General features: G+C 48.0%; 8 protein-coding genes across 8 annotated transcripts; 1 reads left to right on the plus strand and 7 right to left on the minus strand.

Moving 5' to 3' along the window:
• Positions 1-111: 111 nt before the first annotated feature.
• Positions 112-2,898, minus strand: N7489_002105 (phosphatidylinositol 3-kinase VPS34; the record flags this gene model as incomplete). The annotated part of the gene is made up of 2 exons (XM_056707860.1): positions 112-2,743; positions 2,798-2,898. The coding sequence occupies 2 exons, from the start codon at positions 2,896-2,898 to the stop codon at positions 112-114; spliced, it is 2,733 nt and encodes a 910-aa protein (XP_056572162.1).
• A 246-nt stretch (positions 2,899-3,144) lies between these two features.
• N7489_002106 (uncharacterized protein) lies at positions 3,145-4,683 on the plus strand (the record flags this gene model as incomplete). Its single annotated transcript, XM_056707861.1, has 3 exons — positions 3,145-3,544; positions 3,606-4,451; positions 4,502-4,683. 3 exons carry the CDS (start codon positions 3,145-3,147, stop codon positions 4,681-4,683), a joined length of 1,428 nt encoding a protein of 475 aa, XP_056572163.1.
• Positions 4,684-4,895: 212 nt separating this feature from the next.
• On the minus strand, positions 4,896-5,579 carry N7489_002107 (class I SAM-dependent methyltransferase; the record flags this gene model as incomplete). The annotated part of the gene is made up of 1 exon (XM_056707862.1): positions 4,896-5,579. The coding sequence occupies one exon, from the start codon at positions 5,577-5,579 to the stop codon at positions 4,896-4,898; it is 684 nt and encodes a 227-aa protein (XP_056572164.1).
• A 284-nt stretch (positions 5,580-5,863) lies between these two features.
• Positions 5,864-8,296, minus strand: N7489_002108 (phosphoketolase family protein; the record flags this gene model as incomplete). The annotated part of the gene is made up of 1 exon (XM_056707863.1): positions 5,864-8,296. The coding sequence occupies one exon, from the start codon at positions 8,294-8,296 to the stop codon at positions 5,864-5,866; it is 2,433 nt and encodes an 810-aa protein (XP_056572165.1).
• Positions 8,297-9,158: 862 nt separating this feature from the next.
• On the minus strand, positions 9,159-10,810 carry N7489_002109 (uncharacterized protein; the record flags this gene model as incomplete). Its single annotated transcript, XM_056707864.1, has 5 exons — positions 9,159-9,722; positions 9,793-9,867; positions 9,929-10,217; positions 10,282-10,392; positions 10,470-10,810. 5 exons carry the CDS (start codon positions 10,808-10,810, stop codon positions 9,159-9,161), a joined length of 1,380 nt encoding a protein of 459 aa, XP_056572166.1.
• Positions 10,811-12,061: 1,251 nt separating this feature from the next.
• Positions 12,062-14,302, minus strand: N7489_002110 (uncharacterized protein; the record flags this gene model as incomplete). The annotated part of the gene is made up of 1 exon (XM_056707865.1): positions 12,062-14,302. One exon carries the CDS (start codon positions 14,300-14,302, stop codon positions 12,062-12,064), a length of 2,241 nt encoding a protein of 746 aa, XP_056572167.1.
• Positions 14,303-15,363: 1,061 nt separating this feature from the next.
• On the minus strand, positions 15,364-16,395 carry N7489_002111 (uncharacterized protein; the record flags this gene model as incomplete). The annotated part of the gene is made up of 2 exons (XM_056707866.1): positions 15,364-16,101; positions 16,171-16,395. 2 exons carry the CDS (start codon positions 16,393-16,395, stop codon positions 15,364-15,366), a joined length of 963 nt encoding a protein of 320 aa, XP_056572168.1.
• Positions 16,396-18,019: 1,624 nt separating this feature from the next.
• Positions 18,020-19,286, minus strand: N7489_002112 (polysaccharide lyase family 1 protein; the record flags this gene model as incomplete). Its single annotated transcript, XM_056707867.1, has 3 exons — positions 18,020-18,420; positions 18,491-18,659; positions 18,717-19,286. The coding sequence occupies 3 exons, from the start codon at positions 19,284-19,286 to the stop codon at positions 18,020-18,022; spliced, it is 1,140 nt and encodes a 379-aa protein (XP_056572169.1).
• Positions 19,287-20,776: the final 1,490 nt, after the last annotated feature.

A 20,776-nucleotide genomic window follows, 5' to 3' on the forward strand; every position in this document is an offset into this window, starting at 1 on the left:
CTGCGGTCTGGAACGGAAAAAAGGACAAAATGCATGCAACACCAGCACGGGAGTGCCTTGAGAGTCTCGAGTACGCTTCCAAAGGAGCACTAAAACTTCAAAGTAACAGAGTTATGCCCGCCAGCCCTGCACGAAATCGTGCAAGCGGTCAATCACAACACCGAAGATGGCATTGACGCTGTCTGCGATAAGTTGCTCAAAGTGACGGATGGCTTCTTCCTCGGTCATTTCAAGATGGAAGCGCTCCTTCACTTTCAGGACGGCTTTATCAGGCTCGACTCGAATATCAGGGATATTGGCATCGACCATCAAACTGAAGAGGTTCAGAATCAGATTAGCGGATTTGCGCAGCGTGGTGTAAGCAGTGTAGCAGTACTGCTTGAATTGCAGATAGTGGGGCGAAGTTGTGCCGCCCATGCCTTCAACCATTTCCTTGCAAAGTTTCATCATGGGTGCAAAAGGTTTTGGATCACGACCGAGGATGAAGCCAAAGTCGGCGTGGAAGAAGTGGCCATCTGGCGCTAGAAGTAGATTTTCAAGGTGTCGGTCGCCAACGCCGAGGAGGTATGTGATGACGCAGTATCCTGCACATGATTTTATGTATGTATCCATTGTTTCTTTTCGAACGCCGAGAGGTTCATTGTCGTCTGGGTTGTTGGCCTGTAGATAGGCGAGGATCGATTTGTACTTAGCAGACGCCGCGGAGAGAGAAATCGAGGGGATGAACTGCACAGCGCCGGCTGTTGCGCTGGTGGCAAGAATTCGATAAGGAGTCAGTTTTAGGTCAAGGTTCTCCTTCTGCAGAAGGCGATCCATCAAGATGATGATTTGGATGACCAATTGGTCCTGGCGAAGATCATCACCGACTTTGAACAGCATCGGATAACGGCGGCCTTCAGAAGTCTTGAATGTGATAAGCAAAGGGGAAAGAGTGGACTTGAAGACATTGGATTCCTCGGGGTATAATCCAACGACTGAAACATCGGGATTCAAAGGTAAGGGCAGCGGCGGATCTATGTTGATCAGGTCGTTATCAGGGTCACGGAGGTATTTCTTCAGCATGTCGATCTTGCCGACCCTATTTTCGCGGGCGAAGCGTACATCCTTGGCTATTTTAGAGAGCACGGCCACCATTTCACCTTGATGCAACAGTGTCTTTCTATGCTCAGGATGAATCTTCTCCAGTTCAAGCATGAAGTAGTATTCAACCCGCGCAAATAGCCGACGCTGAATTGCATCAGCGTCATCGAATTCGACCATGAGATACCAGTGTAGGTAGTTGCCCAGTTTGAAGTTATTAGCCGCACGCGAAATCAAGAAATGTGCAAGTGAGGACTCCTGCGGAGCCGCATCAGGTTGGTTATCCGGAGTTGCGTCATATTTTAGAGCTTGCACCAATTGAAGAAGATAAAGAAGCAACTCCTCGTCGTCCGCCTTTCGTAGTGTTTCCACAGCATACGAACGGACCGCTGGATTATCGAAGGTAGGACCCAGAATCTCCAGAGCGTCATCGACGTCAATCTCAGTCCATTTAGGGAACATTTCAACAGCTTGCCGCGATTCTCCGACATCACGCCAGTTGACTGATTTGACAAATTTTGTCAATGCCTTCTTCTCCCGTGCAAGGTGATACCTGAAGCGCCAGACGAGATCCTTCTCTTCAGCAGTGAGGTCTTGCGTCGGTTCGTAGGAAATAATCATGTTGAGATCATCTCTGATCTTTGGGTTGGGCTTCAGGTCACGATCCATGATGCCGGTACGATGGCTTCGGATCAACCGCCGGTGCTTATCTTCACACGGGTTTCCGATTTGGCCAACTTCCGGATCGTAAATCTGAATGATATTATGGGGGTCGGCATGTGAGATTCCAGGTCCATATTGTACCTCCGGGACTGGCTTGAGAGTACCATTGGGGTGGGGAGGTGCATTTTGGGACCAAGAGGAAATGGGTGGAGGAGGATACTCGTGATCAGCCCACACAATAGGATGATCAAAGCGTGGAAATTCAACGTAAAGGTCGAAATACTCATCTTCGATGTTCTCTTCGTCAGAGCTATCATCTTGATCTTTGAAGTGTTTCGGATCTTTTTGCAGGGCTGCATCAAGCTCAAGGGCACGCTTTTGAGCTGCTTCATCCGCGTTCGTCTTCAGTTTCTCCAACTCCCGAAAGAGCAATTGATCCATCCAGTCAACACGTGGGATTTCGCCCATCTCGTGCTTCTTGATTAAGATTTCGACCCGTTCCAGTTCCGCCTCTTCAGGTGACTGCTGTGAAGGATCGCGGGTATTCGGTTTACGACGCTTAGGTGGTAAAACAGATGGAGTGGAAGTTGCGGCGGAGCCGTCTGCATCCTTGTGTAAATAAACCTTGCACTTTTGTCTGCCCATCTTCAATTTTCCGTCTTCGTCAAACAAAGTGATTGTAGTCCCACCGAATGGGATATGTGTGATCTTGTCAGCAGCGAGTGGAGACATATCAACAATGGTAATTGCCAGTTGAGCATTACGCTCGGCATCCTTGATGGACATGGGCATCTCCAGCCATTCATTCCATACTCGAGTGGTTTTGAATGCCTTGTATTTGGTCTTCATGGGCACGCCCAATGGCTTCGACTCCGACCATAGCTGAACGGTCACATAAAGATCGGAGGTAGGGTCTTGGACGGAGGCGATATGGCGTAGCTCGGCGTTCTCATCAAGAACCGTGTAAGGGATCGGCTTCTGTTTCCCCTCTAACGAGCCACTGCCGATAAGTCAACGTGAGAAGAAACTCAATTATCAGAAACGGAGAACGTACATCTTGATGTGTATAGGTATGTCCACTTGAGTGGTCACGGCAAAGGTGAAGGCTTCCATCTCTGCTCCCCGTTTAGAGAGAGCAACAGGTCGCTGCGTCATGGCCGATAAGCAACCGGCGCGGGGTGTCACGTGCAAGGTCTACGCGACGCGACAAGGGTGTTCGCGATCATTGAATGTAGCCGCACATCTTTTTTTTAGGGAACAGCGTGTTTCTCGAGGTATACTCTTTGTCTAAATTTGGCTACTGTGTCTCGTCGCACATGCTTAGTTGTCTCCTTTTTTCTTTGTTGAATTTTCTTTGTTACAACTAATATCTCATCTCGCACTAACAAGTGCTGGTCGAGTATGGCACCTCTCATTCACACACACCTGGACGAAGCAAACACCCCAGGCTCCCGCCCAGCATCATCAACATCCTCACCCGACACATTTATTTCTGATAAAGAAAATCGTCGCCAAAGTACCAATAAGAGAACTACCGCTGCGATGCCCCCGCCTGCACATGGTAAACGACGGCGGCTAGCCGACCGCCCTTCGAATGTCCAGTCTACCCAATCCACGCAATCTGCTCGATCTGCTCAATCTGTTCGATCTGCCCAGTCTGCCCGATCTGCCCAGTCGCAAGCATCGCAAGCATCGTCTCAACGAACCAGCAGTGACACACGATACTATGACCCTGATCAGGATCCAGAAGAACGGAGAAGTGTCCGGAGAGGACTTAGAGACCTGGGCAGGGAACTGAATGGTAAGTTACCTTTGTATGGGCTTGAGACTTGAGTGATGGTTCTCTAAGAGGTTTCACACAGACACACGAGGCGAGCTCATGCAACCTGGAAATAATGGCATCCTCAACATTGTCGAACAAGCAAATCAATTCTACGCCAAAGTGAAGCAGACCGCAGACGCCACGCTCGATTCGCGCATCCTGGTTAACACTGCCGATTTAACCCACAAAAAAGCCACCCAGCTCGCTCTCGGTGACACCTCTGCCGGTATCGATGTAGATGAGTTTGTCTCCAAGTGTGTATCATTCATGCGCCGCGGACCAAACAATGCGACCGCTTCAACAAATGGGACACAGGGACGCAGAGGACGTCTCGGTCGAAGCCAAAGAGATCCCGATGCTAGTGATGAAGACGAAGACGATGGCGATGCGATGAACTGGGACACGCTTGGTCGATCTGCCTGCTTTCCTAGCAATGCTCGCCCGGCTGTGTCTGGATGGCTGCTGGGGCCGTTGTCAGTACAGAAGCGTACGCGGCAATTGACACAGCGAAGAGTACAAGAGCAGATTGATCCCGAGCGAGCCGTGGCGCCCCGAGAAATGGTACAGCAGGATCTTGCCGGACAGGACAGCACAAATTTGACCCAGATCTGTTCCGAGATAAACAAGCTGCTCGCGGAAACCCAGGAGGCTGGTGAATATGATGCTACGAAAGAGCTTGAAAGCCGAGCAGATCTTACACCAGAGAAGGTGCAAGAAATCATGGCTAAGCACAAAGTGGCGGACAACGGCGGAATCCCCTTGTTTCGCTTCTGTATCAATCCGAAATCTTTCGGGCAAAGCGTGGAAAACTTGTTCTACGTGAGTTTCCTTGTGCGAGACGGCACAGTGGGTGTATCAACAGATAGTCGGGATTTGCCGACCCTGCGTGAGTATCTTTCAACATAACAGGTTGATAAAACACTAATAATTGAACAGATGCGGCCGCGCCATTCGCCCCCAGTGAAGCCCAGAAAAAGGGCGTACAAAAGCACCAGGCGGTCTTTAGCCTGGACTATGAAACGTGGTACGAACTTATCGAGGTGTTCAAGATTGAAGAGTCTATCATCCCGCACCGCAAAGAGGAAGAGCAAGTGACTAGCACAAGTTGGTATGCCTGAGTTTCTTCCGAAGACACGATTCCGCGAGTGTGTGCTTTGCAAGATACCCCTTGACATTTTTGGCTTGCATTACTAGGTCAATTTAATAATTTAGCTGTTTGCTGCGAATATGCTAGGCGAATTCTACACATATGATCCAGAGTAGACATCTTAACGGAGGATTGACAAGGGAAACGCCGGTTTATAATGATCCTAATATATCTTCATATTGCTCATTTCCTGGCGACGATCCAATGAAACGCGACACTCTGCGACACTCCATTTTCTTCTTCACAATCCACGGCAACCTCATCAATCTCCATTTCAAAGCCAATATCTGTGAGGAGTCTTCTCGTTTCAGTTCTACCCCAGCCACTCCAATGCATTGCCCCCTTTGTGCCACCCAACCAAGATTTATCAGAAGCGTTCGCAAATCCAGTATCGGGGAAATTTGCGAGAAGCCGTCCCCCAGGTTTCAGCCAATCGTAGATGCGATGAAGGATCGTAGTTTGTTCATTGCGTGGCAGATGAAAAATGGAATACATAGCCATCACAGCATCGAAGTGCCCCTGGCTGAATTCTAATCCCATCATATCCCCTGGTATCAGGTTCACGGATTCAGGAAGTCGCTCTTTCGCCATGGCGATCTGAGTGTCGGATATGTCATTGGCAGTGACGTTGATGTCCTCACGCGATGCCAATAGTTGAGTACAGGGCACTCCCGCGCCGCATCCTAGCTCAAGGATGTTGATCTCGCGGTTTTTCATAGCAGAATCAAAGGATCGAAGCATAATATCGAGATAGGAAAGGCGTCTTTCATAAGAAGGTTGTGTCCAGTTCAGGTAGACTTCGGCAATCTCATCATAGGCTTTCTTTATGTCGTCCTTGATTTGATGGTTGTCGATGGCCTCAGACATTATGACGGAGATGTTGTCGGTAGTGTACTGAATGGTGAAACCTCGTGAGAAAGCGAAACTATTAATTAGCAATGACTCATTTGGTAGTTTCGGCTTCGGGAAATGTGACGAGTTGTTTTTATAGTAACTCGATGAGGTTTAGTGTAGTTACGAGACCGGGGTAATTGGGATCTTCTCTTCTGATTCGAGGCCAATTTTGCATAAAACCTTGGAATATACATTTATTAAGTGCTATGGGTAACTTTGGCCTGTATTAACATGAATACCTCCAACAAGAACATCCCCTACTCTTTCGGGAAAGGCCATTTCCAGTTGCGAATATGTTCGGGATCGACCCCATTATCGAAAGCCTCCGATTTGGCCGCAAGCTGCTCGTTGTACAGCTTCTCTCTCACACCAGCTGCCGAGTTCCCAAGAGTCTGAATCAAATCAATGGCAGCCATAGCGAGACTGTATCGATCGGTATCATTGCGCATAGCCAGTTCAAACGGCGTGTCAATGTTGCCCTTCTCTTTGTACCCTCTCACGTGCAGGTTATGTTGACCAGGTCGCTTGTACGTGAGTCGGTGAATGAGCCAGGGGTAGGAGTGGAAGTTGAATATGATGGGCTTGTCGACGGTGAAAATGGACTTCCATCTCTTATCGGACATACCGTGAGGATGGTGAATGGCGGAAATCAGTCGGAACAGATCCACCACATTAACAAAACGGACTTTGAGCTGTGGGAGATATTCACGTAGTAGTGCGGTCGCGGCTAAAGCTTCGTGGGTTGAAACATCACCGCATGATGCCATCACGATATCCGGCTCTGCGCCTTGGTCGTTACTCGCCCAGTCCCAGATTCCGAGACCCTTGGTGCAGTGCGCGACGGCTGCATCCATGTCCAGGAACTGGATGTGCTCTTGTTTATCGGCGACGATCACATTCACGTAGTTGACACTGCGGAGACAGTGGTCCATCACGGAGAGGAGAGTGTTGCCATCGGGCGGGAGATAGATGCGAACCACCTCGGGGCTCTTGTTAGCCACCACATCGAGGAATCCGGGGTCCTGGTGGGTGAAGCCATTGTGGTCTTGTCTCCAAACCGTGGCGGTGATCAAAATATTAAGAGACGAGACCCGGGCTCTCCACTCTACTTCAAGGCACTTCTCGATCCACTTGCAATGCTGGTTGACCATGGAATCAATGACGTGGATGAAAGGCTCATAGCTGTTGAGCAGCCCGTGCCGCCCAGAAAGAATGTAGCCTTCCAGCCACCCTTCACAAGTATGTTCACTGAGGATCTCCATCACGCGGCCATCGGGAGACAAATTTCCTCCATCTTTATCTTCTTCAAAGTAATCCCCCATCCAGACTTTCTTGCCTGCTTTGTACACCTCGGAAAGCTTGTTAGATTCAGTCTCATCGGGGCCAAAGAGTCGGAAGTTGTTCATGTTCTGAGCGACTACATCACGAAGGAATTTCGCCATGTTGGCCATGCCTCCCTTGATTGTCAGTCCAGCATCAATATCCTTGAACCCGTACTCTCTGAAATCGGGAATATGGAGCGGCCGGCGCAGGAGGCCTCCATTGCCAACAGGGTTGGCACTTATCCTCGAGTTGCCCGTGGGCGCGAGTTCCTTTAGTTCCTGAATCAATGTACCATTCTCGTCGAAGAGCTCTTCTGGTTTGTAGGCCCTCATCCATGTCTCCAACACCTTAAGATGAGCGGGGTTGGTGCGGACATCAGTGATAGGAATTTGATGCGCGCGCCAAAATCCCTCGAGAAGATGGCCATCAACCTCCCGTGGAGCCGACCATCCCTTGGGTGTGCGCAGAACGATCATTGGCCAGCGAGGTCGGAACGGGGTCTTTGTCTCTCGAGCTTTCTTCTGGTGCTCCCTGATCTCTGTGACACATTGCTCGAGCGTAATCGCCATGGCTTGATGCATGCTGTCCAAGTCACTTCCCTCCACAAAGTATGGTTTCCATCCATAGCCAACGAGCAAAGAGGTAAGTTCGTCGTGGCTGATCCGTGCAAGTACCGTGGGGTTGTTGATCTTGTATCCGTTGAGATGGAGAACGGGCAGGACTGCTCCATCATTGATCGGGTTCAGGAACTTCGTGCTGTGCCAGCTGGTTGCAAGTGGGCCGGTCTCGGATTCGCCGTCCCCAACCATGGTCAAAGTAATGAGATTGGGGTTGTCAAAGACCGTGCCAAAGGCATGTGACAGTGAATATCCCAGCTCACCTCCCTCGTGGATGCTGCCAGGTGTCTCGGGCGTCGCGTGGCTTCCAATCCCACCAGGAAAAGAGAATTGTTTGAAGAACTTCGTCATGCCCTCCGTATCCTCGCCTTTATCTGGGTAGACTTCCGAGTAGACACCCTCAAGGTAAGATTGTGAGATGATTCCTGGGGCGCCGTGACCGGGGCCTGAAACGAAAAGAACATCGAGGTTGTACTTCTTGATGAGACGGTTCATGTGCATCCAGGTGAAAGATTGCCCGGCGTCGGAGCCCCAATGACCCAAGAGTCGAGCTTTGAGATGCTCTAGCTTAAGAGGCTCTTTGAGGAGTGGGTTGTCCCGGAGATAAAGCATACCCAAACATAGGTACATGCTGGCACGAAACCAGGCATTCATCTTACGGATTGTCTCGGCGTCGAGAGGCTTCCCTTCCACTGTCGAACGAGCCTCTCCATAGGCAGAGATGCTCTTTTCACCTACCTTTGATGCCATGATGTGTACCCCTGCTGGAATGGAGATATTGCAATATGCAGGGGAATCAATCCCTCGGCGTGGTCTGAGGATCCGACAAGGATAGAAAAGGTTGTACACTGGAGTTGTAGATGCTATGAGATAATAAAGTTCACGATGAAGAAAGGAAATGCTTTCAAGTGACAGTAGAGATTTGAGATTTTTGGTTAATTATACTGACAGACTTATTGTCTGATAAGTCAATGACGTGTGATTTTGTTTGCTATCTGCGAATGGATGCATTAGGCATGAATCATGACCTACCTAGGTAGGTACTTATGCGCATGTGTAAATTATCATAGTTCATATAACATGATTTTCCACCAGCCCTGTCAATAAGTTACGTAGTTATGCTGTAAGTAAGCGGAGCAAATGGAGTAGAATGTAAGTGTCATTGAGTTGATGCCTGGACTGTCCACGGCTATATATATATGACCGGATAAACCCGGAACATTGTCCCTCCGGTCGGATAACTCCATTTTACCTCTTTAGTTTGACTTGGTGCATCTCATTTCCAATATCTCTCCTCCAAAGTCGATAAAGACGGTATGAAATGATATGTTCAATAGGAATAGGTCTCCCATGGCATCTATTGCTACGTACTCGAGTAATCAACTATGCTATGCTCACGATATCAGATCAACAGCCTGTATTTCGCAAGTTTGGACACATTGAATGTACTATGTATGTGTATGTCAAACTCGACAGTCGAAAACAAACCAAAGATGCAAACACCGCAATACAGGAGTTCAAAGGGAAAGAAAGACGGTCGAAGCAAGAAAGCAACCTAACAGGGGCAAAAGTGAAGATATATAAGGAAAGGCAGAACACGTCTTTCGGCAAGTTAGATCAAACTATGCCCTGATGCGAAATTTGGATCAAGATGAGAAAACTCTCCAACCGGACGAAGCGCTGCAGTTCGGAAGGGCGCGGTCAATTGTGCCGGGGTCGCAGTAGGAAGAGTCCTCTCGCCCTGTGGTGGTATCCCAGGGTTATAGTTGAACACATAAAGACGCATGGACTGGTCAGGACAAGTTCCAGTGTAAAACCTGTGTCGCAACCATGACCCACTCAAACGGTCAGCGCCGGCCCTCGTTGCATGACCACTTCGGATAGAAACCGGTATCGGCTCCCAGTTGGACATGAAGCCCCGTTCGTCCACACTCCACATGTTGACTTCTAATTCTCTATATAACGCGGGGACCCGCCTGTCATCTGAGGTATAGTGGAGACCTACACCCAGACATCGGGGCAAGGGGTGGTTCGTGTTATCCTGAAGAATGTTGATGTCGTCTTCAAATATGCTCATATGCGTAGATCCGGTGTCATCCATGAACGGGAATTCGAAGCTCGGTAATTTTGTTCCTGCAGGTGGCTGATCCTGCGGGATCCGAAGGCTAAGCCTCACCTGAAGAAGATTGTTAGAAATAGGGCCCAACAAAAGTGGCCAATACGGCAATCGAGAGGGAAATAGCTACCATTGTGGCATTGATACGTGGATCCGGTTGGCATACTACCGAAGATTTGCTCAAGCCAGGTGCAGGCCCGAGAATCTGGATACTTGGTTTTAGTATGTTTATTGATGCAATTCAAGGGGCTTTTGACAAGACTTACACCTTCGACCCAAAACCCTTCATGTCCCTGGCATTTGTCATGAATGCTGCGGTATTCCTCCCAGTGGAAAGGCCTTGGCAGACAGAGCTGAACTCCAGCATGCCAGTAGGTGACAAATTCCGGATGCCAATCTAATTCACCTGATCGATATTGTGCAATAATGGATTTTACCGTATCGGCCATCTTGTACTTGTCGTTTTCCGCCATGATCCAATCCAACGTAAATTTGAGATCATCTAGGCGTTGTACAACGGGCCAACTTAAACCGGGCTCTGTAGCCTTCAGTGCACTGGAGCGAGGGAAGCAAATTAGTCTCTCTACTTAGAAAAATTTGGAGTTATAATCTCACTCACTCGCGCTCCGCCTGCTTTGCCCTCAATTCTGTCAGTTTATGCCGATAGACATGGGGCATGATATTCTCCGTGATCCGTTCAAGACACCTTTGGATCTGAGATTCAAAGTCACTGCATAAGAAAGGTCAACTCCCAAGTCCAGAGATGAACAGTGGCGCCGGTATTAATTAGCCAGAGGTAGAACCTACTCGGGCATCAGATCAGGCTCCTCTGGGTTCCAGCCTTGAGGTGCATCTTCCCGCTCTCTGATAACGCCTTTTACTTTTGGCCATTTCTGTTTCTTGGGCATTTGTGGCCTAATATTCCTAAGATTCTTCCTTCGTTTCGAATAGTCAGTGTTGAGATCGGCTGCAAGACGTTTCTCGTCCAGCTTCTGCGGGATTTCTTCTTTTGTCGTCTTCTTCTTTTTTGGAGGGGTTGCCCCTGCATCTTCACTCTCGCTATTTGCCTTGCGTTTTCCATCCGACTTCTTGGGCGCACCTTTACCGTTAGGTTTTGCGGCGCGAGGGAAAAAAGGCCTTGGAGGCATCTTGCGACAGAGGAGATAGTCACGACCAAGGTGGTACTTTCTCTATGTAACTAGCAAATCAAATAATGAGCATGTATCAATGATATATACGAAGGAGAAAATCTCGAAGGTATTTGTATTCTAAGCTTTTTGTACATGCCGCACCCATCGCACCGGATGGAAGCCTCGATTATGCGATGTCAAAGAAAGCTTGAAGGCCGTAGACAAGATGGAACAAAGATGGCAGAGCATGTTCTTGGATGAAGGTCGAATCTCCTTTTCATGCTGTTCATTCAACATAGCTTTTGAAACGCCTCATTCGGCGGGTTCTTGCAAAGGCGTACTCTCAGTGGATCTGACTTCGAGTATTCCCCCAATAAGCTTTTGACTTATTCCTTTGATCTTTGACACGGATTTGTGCTGCTTGTTGGGGCTCAGTCTGAGAAATCCTCCTCCGCTGTACCTGATCTAGACGGGCTCTAATGCGGCTGGCTTTGTCAAGCAAAGATTTGTGGATTCAACCTCAAAGGTACAGAGTCTTGGGTCATGTTGAAGTCATGAAAGACACCAGCTAACTCCATCTGCCCAGATCCCTGTACCCTTTGAAGTGAGAGCCCAAAATAGATTGTGGCGCGGTAGTATACATGTCTGGGGGCGAGAAAGCGTGGAACTTTGAGAGCTGCGGAAAACAAAGAAGACCTGACTCTCGCTATGTCTATTTTTACACATTTCCCTGTCTTTACCCATGTCCGGCAAATACTCAAATACTATCTACTCCTCCTTATTATTTAGTCTTTATCGTGGAGCTGGTAGATTCCTGAACCTCGGTCGCGCCTATAGCGACCAGGTATGCAGTAACAAATTACTGAAGGTATTTGACGGGGACCAACTGTATGATAATATCCACTCGGGAACAATATAAACCTCATATTCCGTGATAAAGATGCAAATACCGCACCCATAGCAGGAGATTTGTCCAGAATAAAGTTTGTCCAAGCTGCTATGCTGGTTGGTCATAAAATAACTCCTATCAAGTATTGAAGGACCAGACGCTTTATGGGATGGAAAATCCCCGGTGAAGGATGAAGGGGATAATTGTTGCCTTCACTACTAACTAATTTACATAGGTACCTACTAAAATGTCTAGTTAATGAATCAGCTAGTCGTGAAATAGCATTGGAAGCTGTCGAGAATGTTTGGAGCTATATAAACAGTATTATTAGCATTAAATCACATCATTAGAAATGACCGAGAGTCCCTTCTAATCATATATCAAGTGTAAGTTCGGCAGTTAATATTCCGCTGCATCCGTTGGAATTCGTGAGAATTCAATGGCTCATCGTCCCCTTGGAAGCACTCGTACCGACGGCCTTCTCGCAACTTGCTGCCTTCGCCGAACCCCAACCTCCCAATCTTAATAACCTCGTCGCCCGGGTATGTTGCCACATCCCGAACAACACCAGACATCTCGTCCAGCTCATCGACTTTATCACTCTTGCGTCCAATGAGCAAAGGAAAGACCTTATCACCAGCAAAGGCGCCAAAGCGCAGCATCACGAAGGAATCCAATCGTTCGGTCCATCGATGGGAAAGACCTGCGTAGAGTGACAAAGCCAACAGCGGTAGCAAGTAAAGCGCCATCAAGACGGTGACTACGATAATTCCCGCGGGAGAAATTGACGGAAGATTCATATCGGCGCCTAAATCATGGGCGATAGACCATTTGCCCCTTTGACTGGAAAGGAATTCCTGATTGGCAAGGAAAGCAGCTGATGTGAAGGCCTTCGGAATTGACTTCGCGTCTCTTTGGAATAGACTAATCCATTGCGCAATCTGTGACCCAACAGGGTACAAGTCGCCATCTATATCTCTCCCAACAGATACGCACTCCAGAGGGGAGGGCCCCAACAGATTGGTGAGTGGGGCGTCCGCAACGCAGGCGTATCTCAAGTTTGACGACACCTCGTCTGTAACCTTGTCGTCTGCTTCAAGGGCTGCGGCGGTTGCAATGAATGTGTCGACAAAAGAGCCAGGGCCGAAGCTTGCCAGAGCGGCCGATAACAACGGTCCTTTGCGGTCTGTTGAGAAGGGATCAAGCGATGCGGCTTTGAGAGTGCCTTCCACTGTGACCCCATCACGGCGGTAATAGCTTCCCGAATAGAAAGTGTTGAGTTGGGATAAACAGTGCTGGTCACAAAGTTCCACTGGATCTTGGTCCAGTAAGGGACCGGGTACACCCTTGTTCATATAGTTGGGTAATTCAAAGAAGCCGGCAGTGGTGTTGACAGTGACCTGGAAAAGATATTGAGAATTTCCTGAGCGGTACCCTTCTTGTGTCATGTTGAGATAGAGGACCTCAGAGAAATCCTGTCGGTTACGTGCCATCTGCCAAGGAGATTTCGTCATATTTGCTGGCATGCATGCAGTGACACCCCAAGAATAACTTGCAGTAGAAAAAGCGCGCGGTGAGTAAGAAGATGAATAGTCGGCATAAAATGCCCCTGGGCGTGAACTGCAGTCCACCGGGAAATCAGATGCTCTGATGGTCTCGTATGTAGCTGTAGAGTTCACACGTGGAGCAAATTGACGAATCAATCCTGTATTAAAACCACTCGGGACCTGGGAGTAGTACGTCTGAGAAGACAGATCGTTGAGAGTCAAGAATTGGACTCCACTGTTGTTACTCCACAGGTTAGGTTGGTAGATATTGCCATTCGCTTTGTACAAGGCATTGCGGACTCCCAACACGTCCTTGCCGGTATTGTACGATGAATACAAAGAACGAGCCGGGCTGAAGTCATAGATACTGGCACTCTGTTGGGTCAAAGTCCGGACTTTGACAGACTGTGAACTGAGAAAGACCGACTGGATGGGAAATATGATGAGACCAAACACCCAGATGAAGATTGCGGTGGCCAGTAGAGTGCTACCGTATTGCCTCCATTTCCCGTACATCAGTGCTGGATACAAAGAAAAGTCCATCCACCTGCGGTCAGCCAACGTTGTGACTTGGCGTAGCCGAAGGCCCATAGGATCCTTTTGATTCTGCGCATAGATTACAGCGGCACTAGCACACACTGTGGAAATCCAGGGAAGAGTAACAACTTGAATAAAGGTCTGAATAGTCCGCATAGAGCGATAGATCTTTCTCTCTTGATCGAAATCTGATTCGTAGTAATAGTTGGAACGTGAGGTCTCAAACGAGTACGCCCAGGTCTTGTCTTTCAAGGGGCGGATTGACAGTATAACAGTCATGGCCCAGGCATAGAGGACGAGGCCCACGTAAATGATCGTGAATACAGATACCCAGGCCGATCGATGAAGCAAAGTACTGTGCCCTCGTCCTAGAATTTGTCCCGTTGAGCGCGCCTCGCTATATGATGGAAGCTCCTCATCATGTAGCGGGGGAGACTCGGACGAGGAATCGTGTCTAGTGTATTCAGGTGCGTCTTGGCGATTGTCCGAGCTTCTCGGAAGTTGCCGTAGATGGACCGCACCATCTGCTGTCTCCATCTTGAGATTGTTTTGCCCCACGCGGAGATTCGGGGAAGAAAAGGGGAAATCAAAGAAAAGAGATGTGGAATATTTCATAGCTTTATGTTTTACTTTTTATTCCCCGGACAGGGCTGAGCATGGCCCCCTAAAACGAGCGCCCTGAGCGCCCCATGCGATTCCATTCTTAGCTCAGTTTCAACTTGGCAACTGTCAATGTGGCGGTTAGAGAGCGCGCTATTGGCCAGTGTCAGCTTCCCCAACCATTTCGTAATTCTGAAGAGTGTCTTGCCTTTTGTACTGGGCGTTCGGCCATTATAGGTTGGAGCCTAAAGGAAATGACCAAAGTGAAAGCCAAGGTGTGCCCAGAAGAGGAAGTAGGCGATATCGGGCAGGAGCGCCGAACCTCCTGTTAGGGGTGTAGGGTGTCCATGTGTACCTATAGGTACCTAGGTAGGTATTTGATTTGGCTTATTCCACTTATTTCATCTACTGTATCTATTTACGCATTATCCAAATCACCTTTACAGCATACTAAGTCAATCATTCAATCTTGCTTCAGGTAGCTCGAAGATTTAGACTTAAGTTTACGCTCAACCTTACTTTAATCTTAACCCTCTCTCACCTAATAAGTTCTCATGAAGAACATTCATACACATTCTAGACTTAGCAATTTAACAGTTCCTTGAATATAATGTATCATTTCGTCGAAGGGCCGGATGCCGGAAACCAGCACTTTTGCAAGGTAAAAGCTACAAATATTCCTTCTTGACATCCTACCCTCACCCCTGCGCTGTCATCTCGTACATTAAGAGTCGAAAACAGCTTGCTACTTGGGTACACACATGCATTGTTTCTCGGCTCGTGCCCGAAACCGCCTGGATCGGGATTTGGCCAAGGCAAGAATGGCCTTCTTCTATTTCCAGAACCATCTTGCATCACACCTCTACATCTCTGCGGCCTCGGTGCCCTCCACTTCCAGGCCTATCCTTTAACCTAGCAGTCGTCCCTCTGCAGTCCCACCTGTCTCGGATTTACCAGAACTATACCAGTAATGGTTTGGAATTCCGAAGTGAAGCAATCTATGTCATCAAGTCGTTCCAAGTATCGGCAGCCTCCTGTCCACTCAGAGAGGCAACAGCGCTCTCAGCCGCATAGCACTGGTCAATCGTAGCCTGAGGAGCATTGCACGGGCTACGCAAACGGTTGCATATCAGGTCAGCCGGAGAATCGATAGTAGGCGACGAGCCGAAGGGGAAGTCATCCTGATTATTGGTGGTATACGAGTACTCGGTGCGACCATCAAGACCATACAACCAGTTTATCGTCGGGTCCGAACAGCTTCCATAGTCAAGACCGTCGGAGGTGCCGGTGTTGGAGCAGTCGTCCGCAGTCACTGTGGTAGTGACCTGGAGTGTCTGGGTGTCTGTCGAAGTCACGGTAGAGGTCACGACCTGGTTGTTGGTAACAGTGCTTGTTTCGGTATGAGTGATGGTATCGGTGACTGTCTCGTACTCGGTCACGCCGGGCTCAGTGACGGTCGAGGTGCCGACAAATTCGGTGGTAGTTGAGACTGGGCCTGGCGTTGTGACAGTGGTCGTCACGGTGGGACCGTCCTCCGTCAAAGTGGTGATGTCGGTGGTCGTGGCGGTGCACGAACTAATCGTGGAGATCACAGTTTCCGTCTCGGTGGTTGTTGATGCGGAACGGCCGTCGTCGCCGGTGGTTACAGTTGCTGTGCAGGCACTGATCGTTTCGGTGACAGTGGCTGAACCGTTGCCATCGCCGTCACGGTCACGGTCGCAGTCGGGGTAGCCGGGCTAAAGAGACTATCGTTAGCTAATTGGCTCCTCGCATCAAGCCCAGTGGTCAACTAACCAATCAGTCACAGTGACAGTCGACCCGACATTGTTGCCGTTGGCATTGTGGCCACAGTGGCTGTTATCAAACCCTCCTGGACCTATGCCCGCGCTGTCTCCATGGCCGGGAGATCCCCAGAACCCATCCTGGCTCCACTCGCCGGGATTACCAGAGCCACCGGGGGCAGGAGCTGCAAGGGTAGGGAGCACCTGCAGCAGGACGGCCGAAAGAGCGGCGGGTCTTGCGTAATACATGGTTGAACTAAATATTATAGAATTAGATTGATTAAAACAGTTCAGGAAAAAAGAATAAATGAAAAACCAATGGGACTATGTCGCTCGAGCCCCTATAGAAACAGACGGTTGAAAGAGTGTGATATCGATGATTTGGAAAACAATGGCGAAGATGCGCAGTTATATACATTAGCAAGTATGCTAAATTACATCACTGGCAGGAGCCATTTGCCAATTCGGCACTTTGAAAACAAAAACACTCAGAGGTATGTTCGTCGGTTGACTGAATCCTAGAGTTTCAAGAATGTCAATTCCTATGGCTCGAACTGGGAACATGCAGCTGGATACTTTTATCCGGATGAAGTATCCATGGTCTTTGCGGCCAATAGCCACAGGACTTGTACTAGAAGGCCGAGGTGACGGTATTGTCAGGTTGTTCTCAAGCTTTGATAGCCCAGCTGTCTGTCTGTTGAACTTGATATAATTGTTTTGGCGTACTCACTGCCTTCCCCGTACCCTTGGATTGAGGAAAACTATCTTCTCCCATGGATATTACATGGGGCCGTCTATCCTGTAGACCTACTCCTGAGTATATGAAGACATAGTCCTAGTCAGGTCCAAGATATTTCTTGATGTTACATGATTCGAGAGCAGGAAGATCAAAGAATCTCGCGTAAGTATGGCATGGATCCACGCCAAAAGAGCCCCAATTGGCATTACTAAGGTTAGGAATGCGATGTATCATTGCTAGAACGTCGGCTCCCTATCTTTCCCTTTGTATTGTGATATACTTTGTGTCAATGTGCTTATATGTATATCACTTATGTCCAGTACGGTCTATACCATGAGATGGAAAAGACCCCTGAGTTGAAGCTCTATAATTGAATATGATAGCTATGGGTTGGAAAGGTGGTTCATGGGTAAGGCGGCTGGGCCACATTCCAGAACTGCCAAATTGCTCATTCTTCGGAGAGAGAGCTATGGTTCTGTCAATGTAGATCTGGCTTAAGTACTCTATGGTGGCTTTGAATAGTGTCTAAGGTCAGTGAGGTCTTCCTGTATGGATGTTGCTTACCCCACGCTTCTTCACGAAATTCAGAAAAAGAAGTGCTTTGAGCCGTGCAAAATGTCATGTCCATGGTTTTCTCTACAATTCAGCAGTAGCATGTTTTTATTTATCATTCAAGAGGTAGATTTGGATTTGATATCCTATTCCGTAAATTTCGTACACAGCACAGTCCTTGGGTATAGAAGCTTTAGCTTCACTGTTGAGGGAACTAGCAGGAAAGAAGTCACCAGCAAAGCATTCACCTCAACAAAAGTCAAACTCGACCGAAGAAGACCATGTGGCGCCGAGCTTCTTCGACGAATTTGCCAATGAATTCGACGCAATTGTTCCTGCTTTTCAGAATCCGCAGTTATATAGTGAGAGAAGTTGTTCATAAGATGGAAATAGAACGTTCAAAAGAAGAAAAGAATTGGTTGACAGGGTCAGTTCTAAAGGGGCATTCGTTCCCAGAACTACATAGTAAAGTAATAGTCTCTCCTTTCTTCTTTTCTTAGTCCGATATATACAGGATCATATTAACCTCTCCTGCTTCCCTCTTCTCTAAGAATTAACCGCCCTTTTTCAGCATTAGGCATTCTAAAGTGTGTTTCCAGCATTGGTTGGGACGCTTGCCTGGGCCGCCGAAGCTGCACTTGCAGTTGCAATGTTGAGGCCGGCGAAATTAGAGAAGAACTTAGTATCGGCGTTCGTAAACTGATCCCCATTGTTTGTTTGGATATTAGTCACGCAATCCCTCTTAAGGTAGCCGGCGCATTCTTTGTTGGCAGTAGCACTCGGCGAGCTAAAGAGTTGACCGACGAAATCTCCAACGATTTGGGTGACATTGTTGAAGACACAACCTTCGAAGAGACCTTGGCCGTCGTCGGTGCCCTCAATGGCGTGGCCGCTGTTGTCCTCCCACACGCTGTTGACGGCATGGAAGAGCGTCTTACCGCTCAGTGCAGGGCTGCGGCCGGATGTGCGGTACACGTAGTTGTCTAACGGACGGTTAGTATCTTCGAATTGCCTACATATTTATATCAAGCAAGTATGATTTGAGGCACTTACTTGCAAATGTGATCTGGTCGTCGGCTCCGACAAGCTCCAATCCCCAGTAGTTTTGTCCGTCGCACGAAGTAGAGAAGTTAGTTGCGCCATTCATGAAGCTGTTGGAGATAGTGACATGAGCGTTGGCTTCGTGGCCAAAGACATAGTGTACACGGCCAGTGTATTGAGTCTAGTTACAATACAGTCAGAATTCAGTAAAGGAGTTGTCATGGAGAGTTTGACTAACCGTAACATGGTCAATCCAGACCTTCGAAGTGCCAGAGAGTGTGATAGCGTCACCACCCCAGACAAGTTGTGGGTTGAGGTTGGTGATCATGATGTTCTGTACAATGATGTTGGAGGCACGGACTATTCTCAGCCCTTTGCCGAGGAGTACACCCTTGTTTCCGACCCCGATAATCGTCTTGTCTGATTGAACGGTAATTCCTGTGGTTCCAGCAGTATCCCACTCGTACGGCTCGGACGGTTTACCGTCGCATCCTTTTCCGATATCTATCGTGGACTGGCAACCATCCTCAAAGGAACCATATGCCTTGCAGATGTTTCCCTTGGTTGTCCCTTCCGTTCCGATGAAATCGAATGTCTTGTCGATGATGATGACCTGAGGATCATCAGAACCCAGAAGTTCGATTAGATGTTTGACATCGGTTGGATAAACTGGCGTCGCATCACCACCTCCCGTAACTCCGTATGCAAATCCTGGGGGCGAGCCAGTAACCGAAACCGCATCGGCTCGCTTGGCTGGGCTGCTTGCAACTGCCACAGCGGCGAATAGTAAACCGAGGCTGAACTTCATATTGGATTCAGAAGCCTGCAGTTGCGGCAATGACTGTGAAGATGGCTGGCGAAAATGGTTCTGCTAGATAGGGAAAATAATCCAATTCTACTAGGATAATTGGGACTTCTTATGCCTCTTGCCAAGCTGTGGCCTTTTGTCGAGACATTATCGAAGTTGTCTCACATGTGTCGATGGGAAATGTCTATGTGAAACCGATCCTTCAATTGTTTTTATGTGGGGCTGTCAATGAACTTCCATACAGCTACGGAGTAAAATCTACTTCCGTAGTAATTAAGTAACATATCTATGTTGTACTCCGTATTCATAATTTTATTTAATAGAGCAGGATGCTTTATTAAATTTAGCCTATTCTGGTGTCCTAAGGGCACGAACGTCTCCAGGGTTCCTCGTCTGCATAGATTAATTGCTTGTCCCACAGGGGAAATTTGGGAAATTTCGGAGATTTAGGAAGCTTCTTCCACGGAATACTCCGTTTTCCGCACGGAGTAGTGGTCACTATAGGAGTGATCTGCAGGGGTAAGAGAGGTAAGAGACGATATATATCTGCTCAGGCCGGTCTACTGTAGCGGATAAAATATTTAAGTGGAGCAAAGGTGGAAAGAGAGTGATTAATACGGTTATATCGGCTACAACATATGAATGAGAACTACGGAGTACGGGTATCAACGCCTGTCAACTGGCTACATATGTAGGGTACAATCCTTTGTCTCGGATTAGGCTGGTAGACACATCGTCTCTTACCTAGTACAGAGTGCCAACACAATACTTCGGAAAGATGAAACCACTGCCGATTTACATTTTCCGGAAATTTTCCTAGTTTGTGTACTCCGTATTCCATGCGGAGTACATACTAGATACTTGGTTGAATTAAAACTAAGTATGTAGATCAAGATGTCAGTTCGCTTATTTGAAACACCAGGATACGCGGAGTTTAGGACATAGCGCATGCTATCCGATCATAACGTAAGAGATCTGCAGCGCTCCGTGATTCGTTCCTGATGATGACAGTACTTTCATGGAATGGAGATCAGTGAGAGTCAATGGCATACCAGGATTAGGAGGTTAGTCGTGATGGTGATGTTGTTTGTCATAGGTAATGATTAAAGAAGTTGTAATACACGGTCTTGTGCCTTGATTCCATTATGCTACATACTTATCTGTTCGAGTTTAAAGTAAAATGATGGGACAAGCATTCGATTGAAATCCAGGCACCACTTCGTATCACCATGTCTTATATGAGTTCTTGATGTAGCTGGACATGCTGACCAAGACATATCTATTCATTCAATAACCCCTAGGTTGCGTATTAAAGCCGAGCTTGAACTGGGCCACCAAGCTATTCAATTGGGACCTTATTTAGTATGTAGTTCAGATCACGACATTGATAAAAGAAATGAATCTAATTTGCAGCTTAATTTCCAAGCTATTCAAGATCGACACTTCCTAACTTTCCCCATAGCAAGGTGGATTTCCACTCTGAACGCTAA

Source organism: Penicillium chrysogenum (genome assembly GCF_028827035.1).
Source record: "Penicillium chrysogenum strain IBT 35668 chromosome Unknown utg000001l_segment0_segment0, whole genome shotgun sequence".
NCBI classification, from domain to species: Eukaryota; Fungi; Ascomycota; class Eurotiomycetes; order Eurotiales; family Aspergillaceae; genus Penicillium; species Penicillium chrysogenum.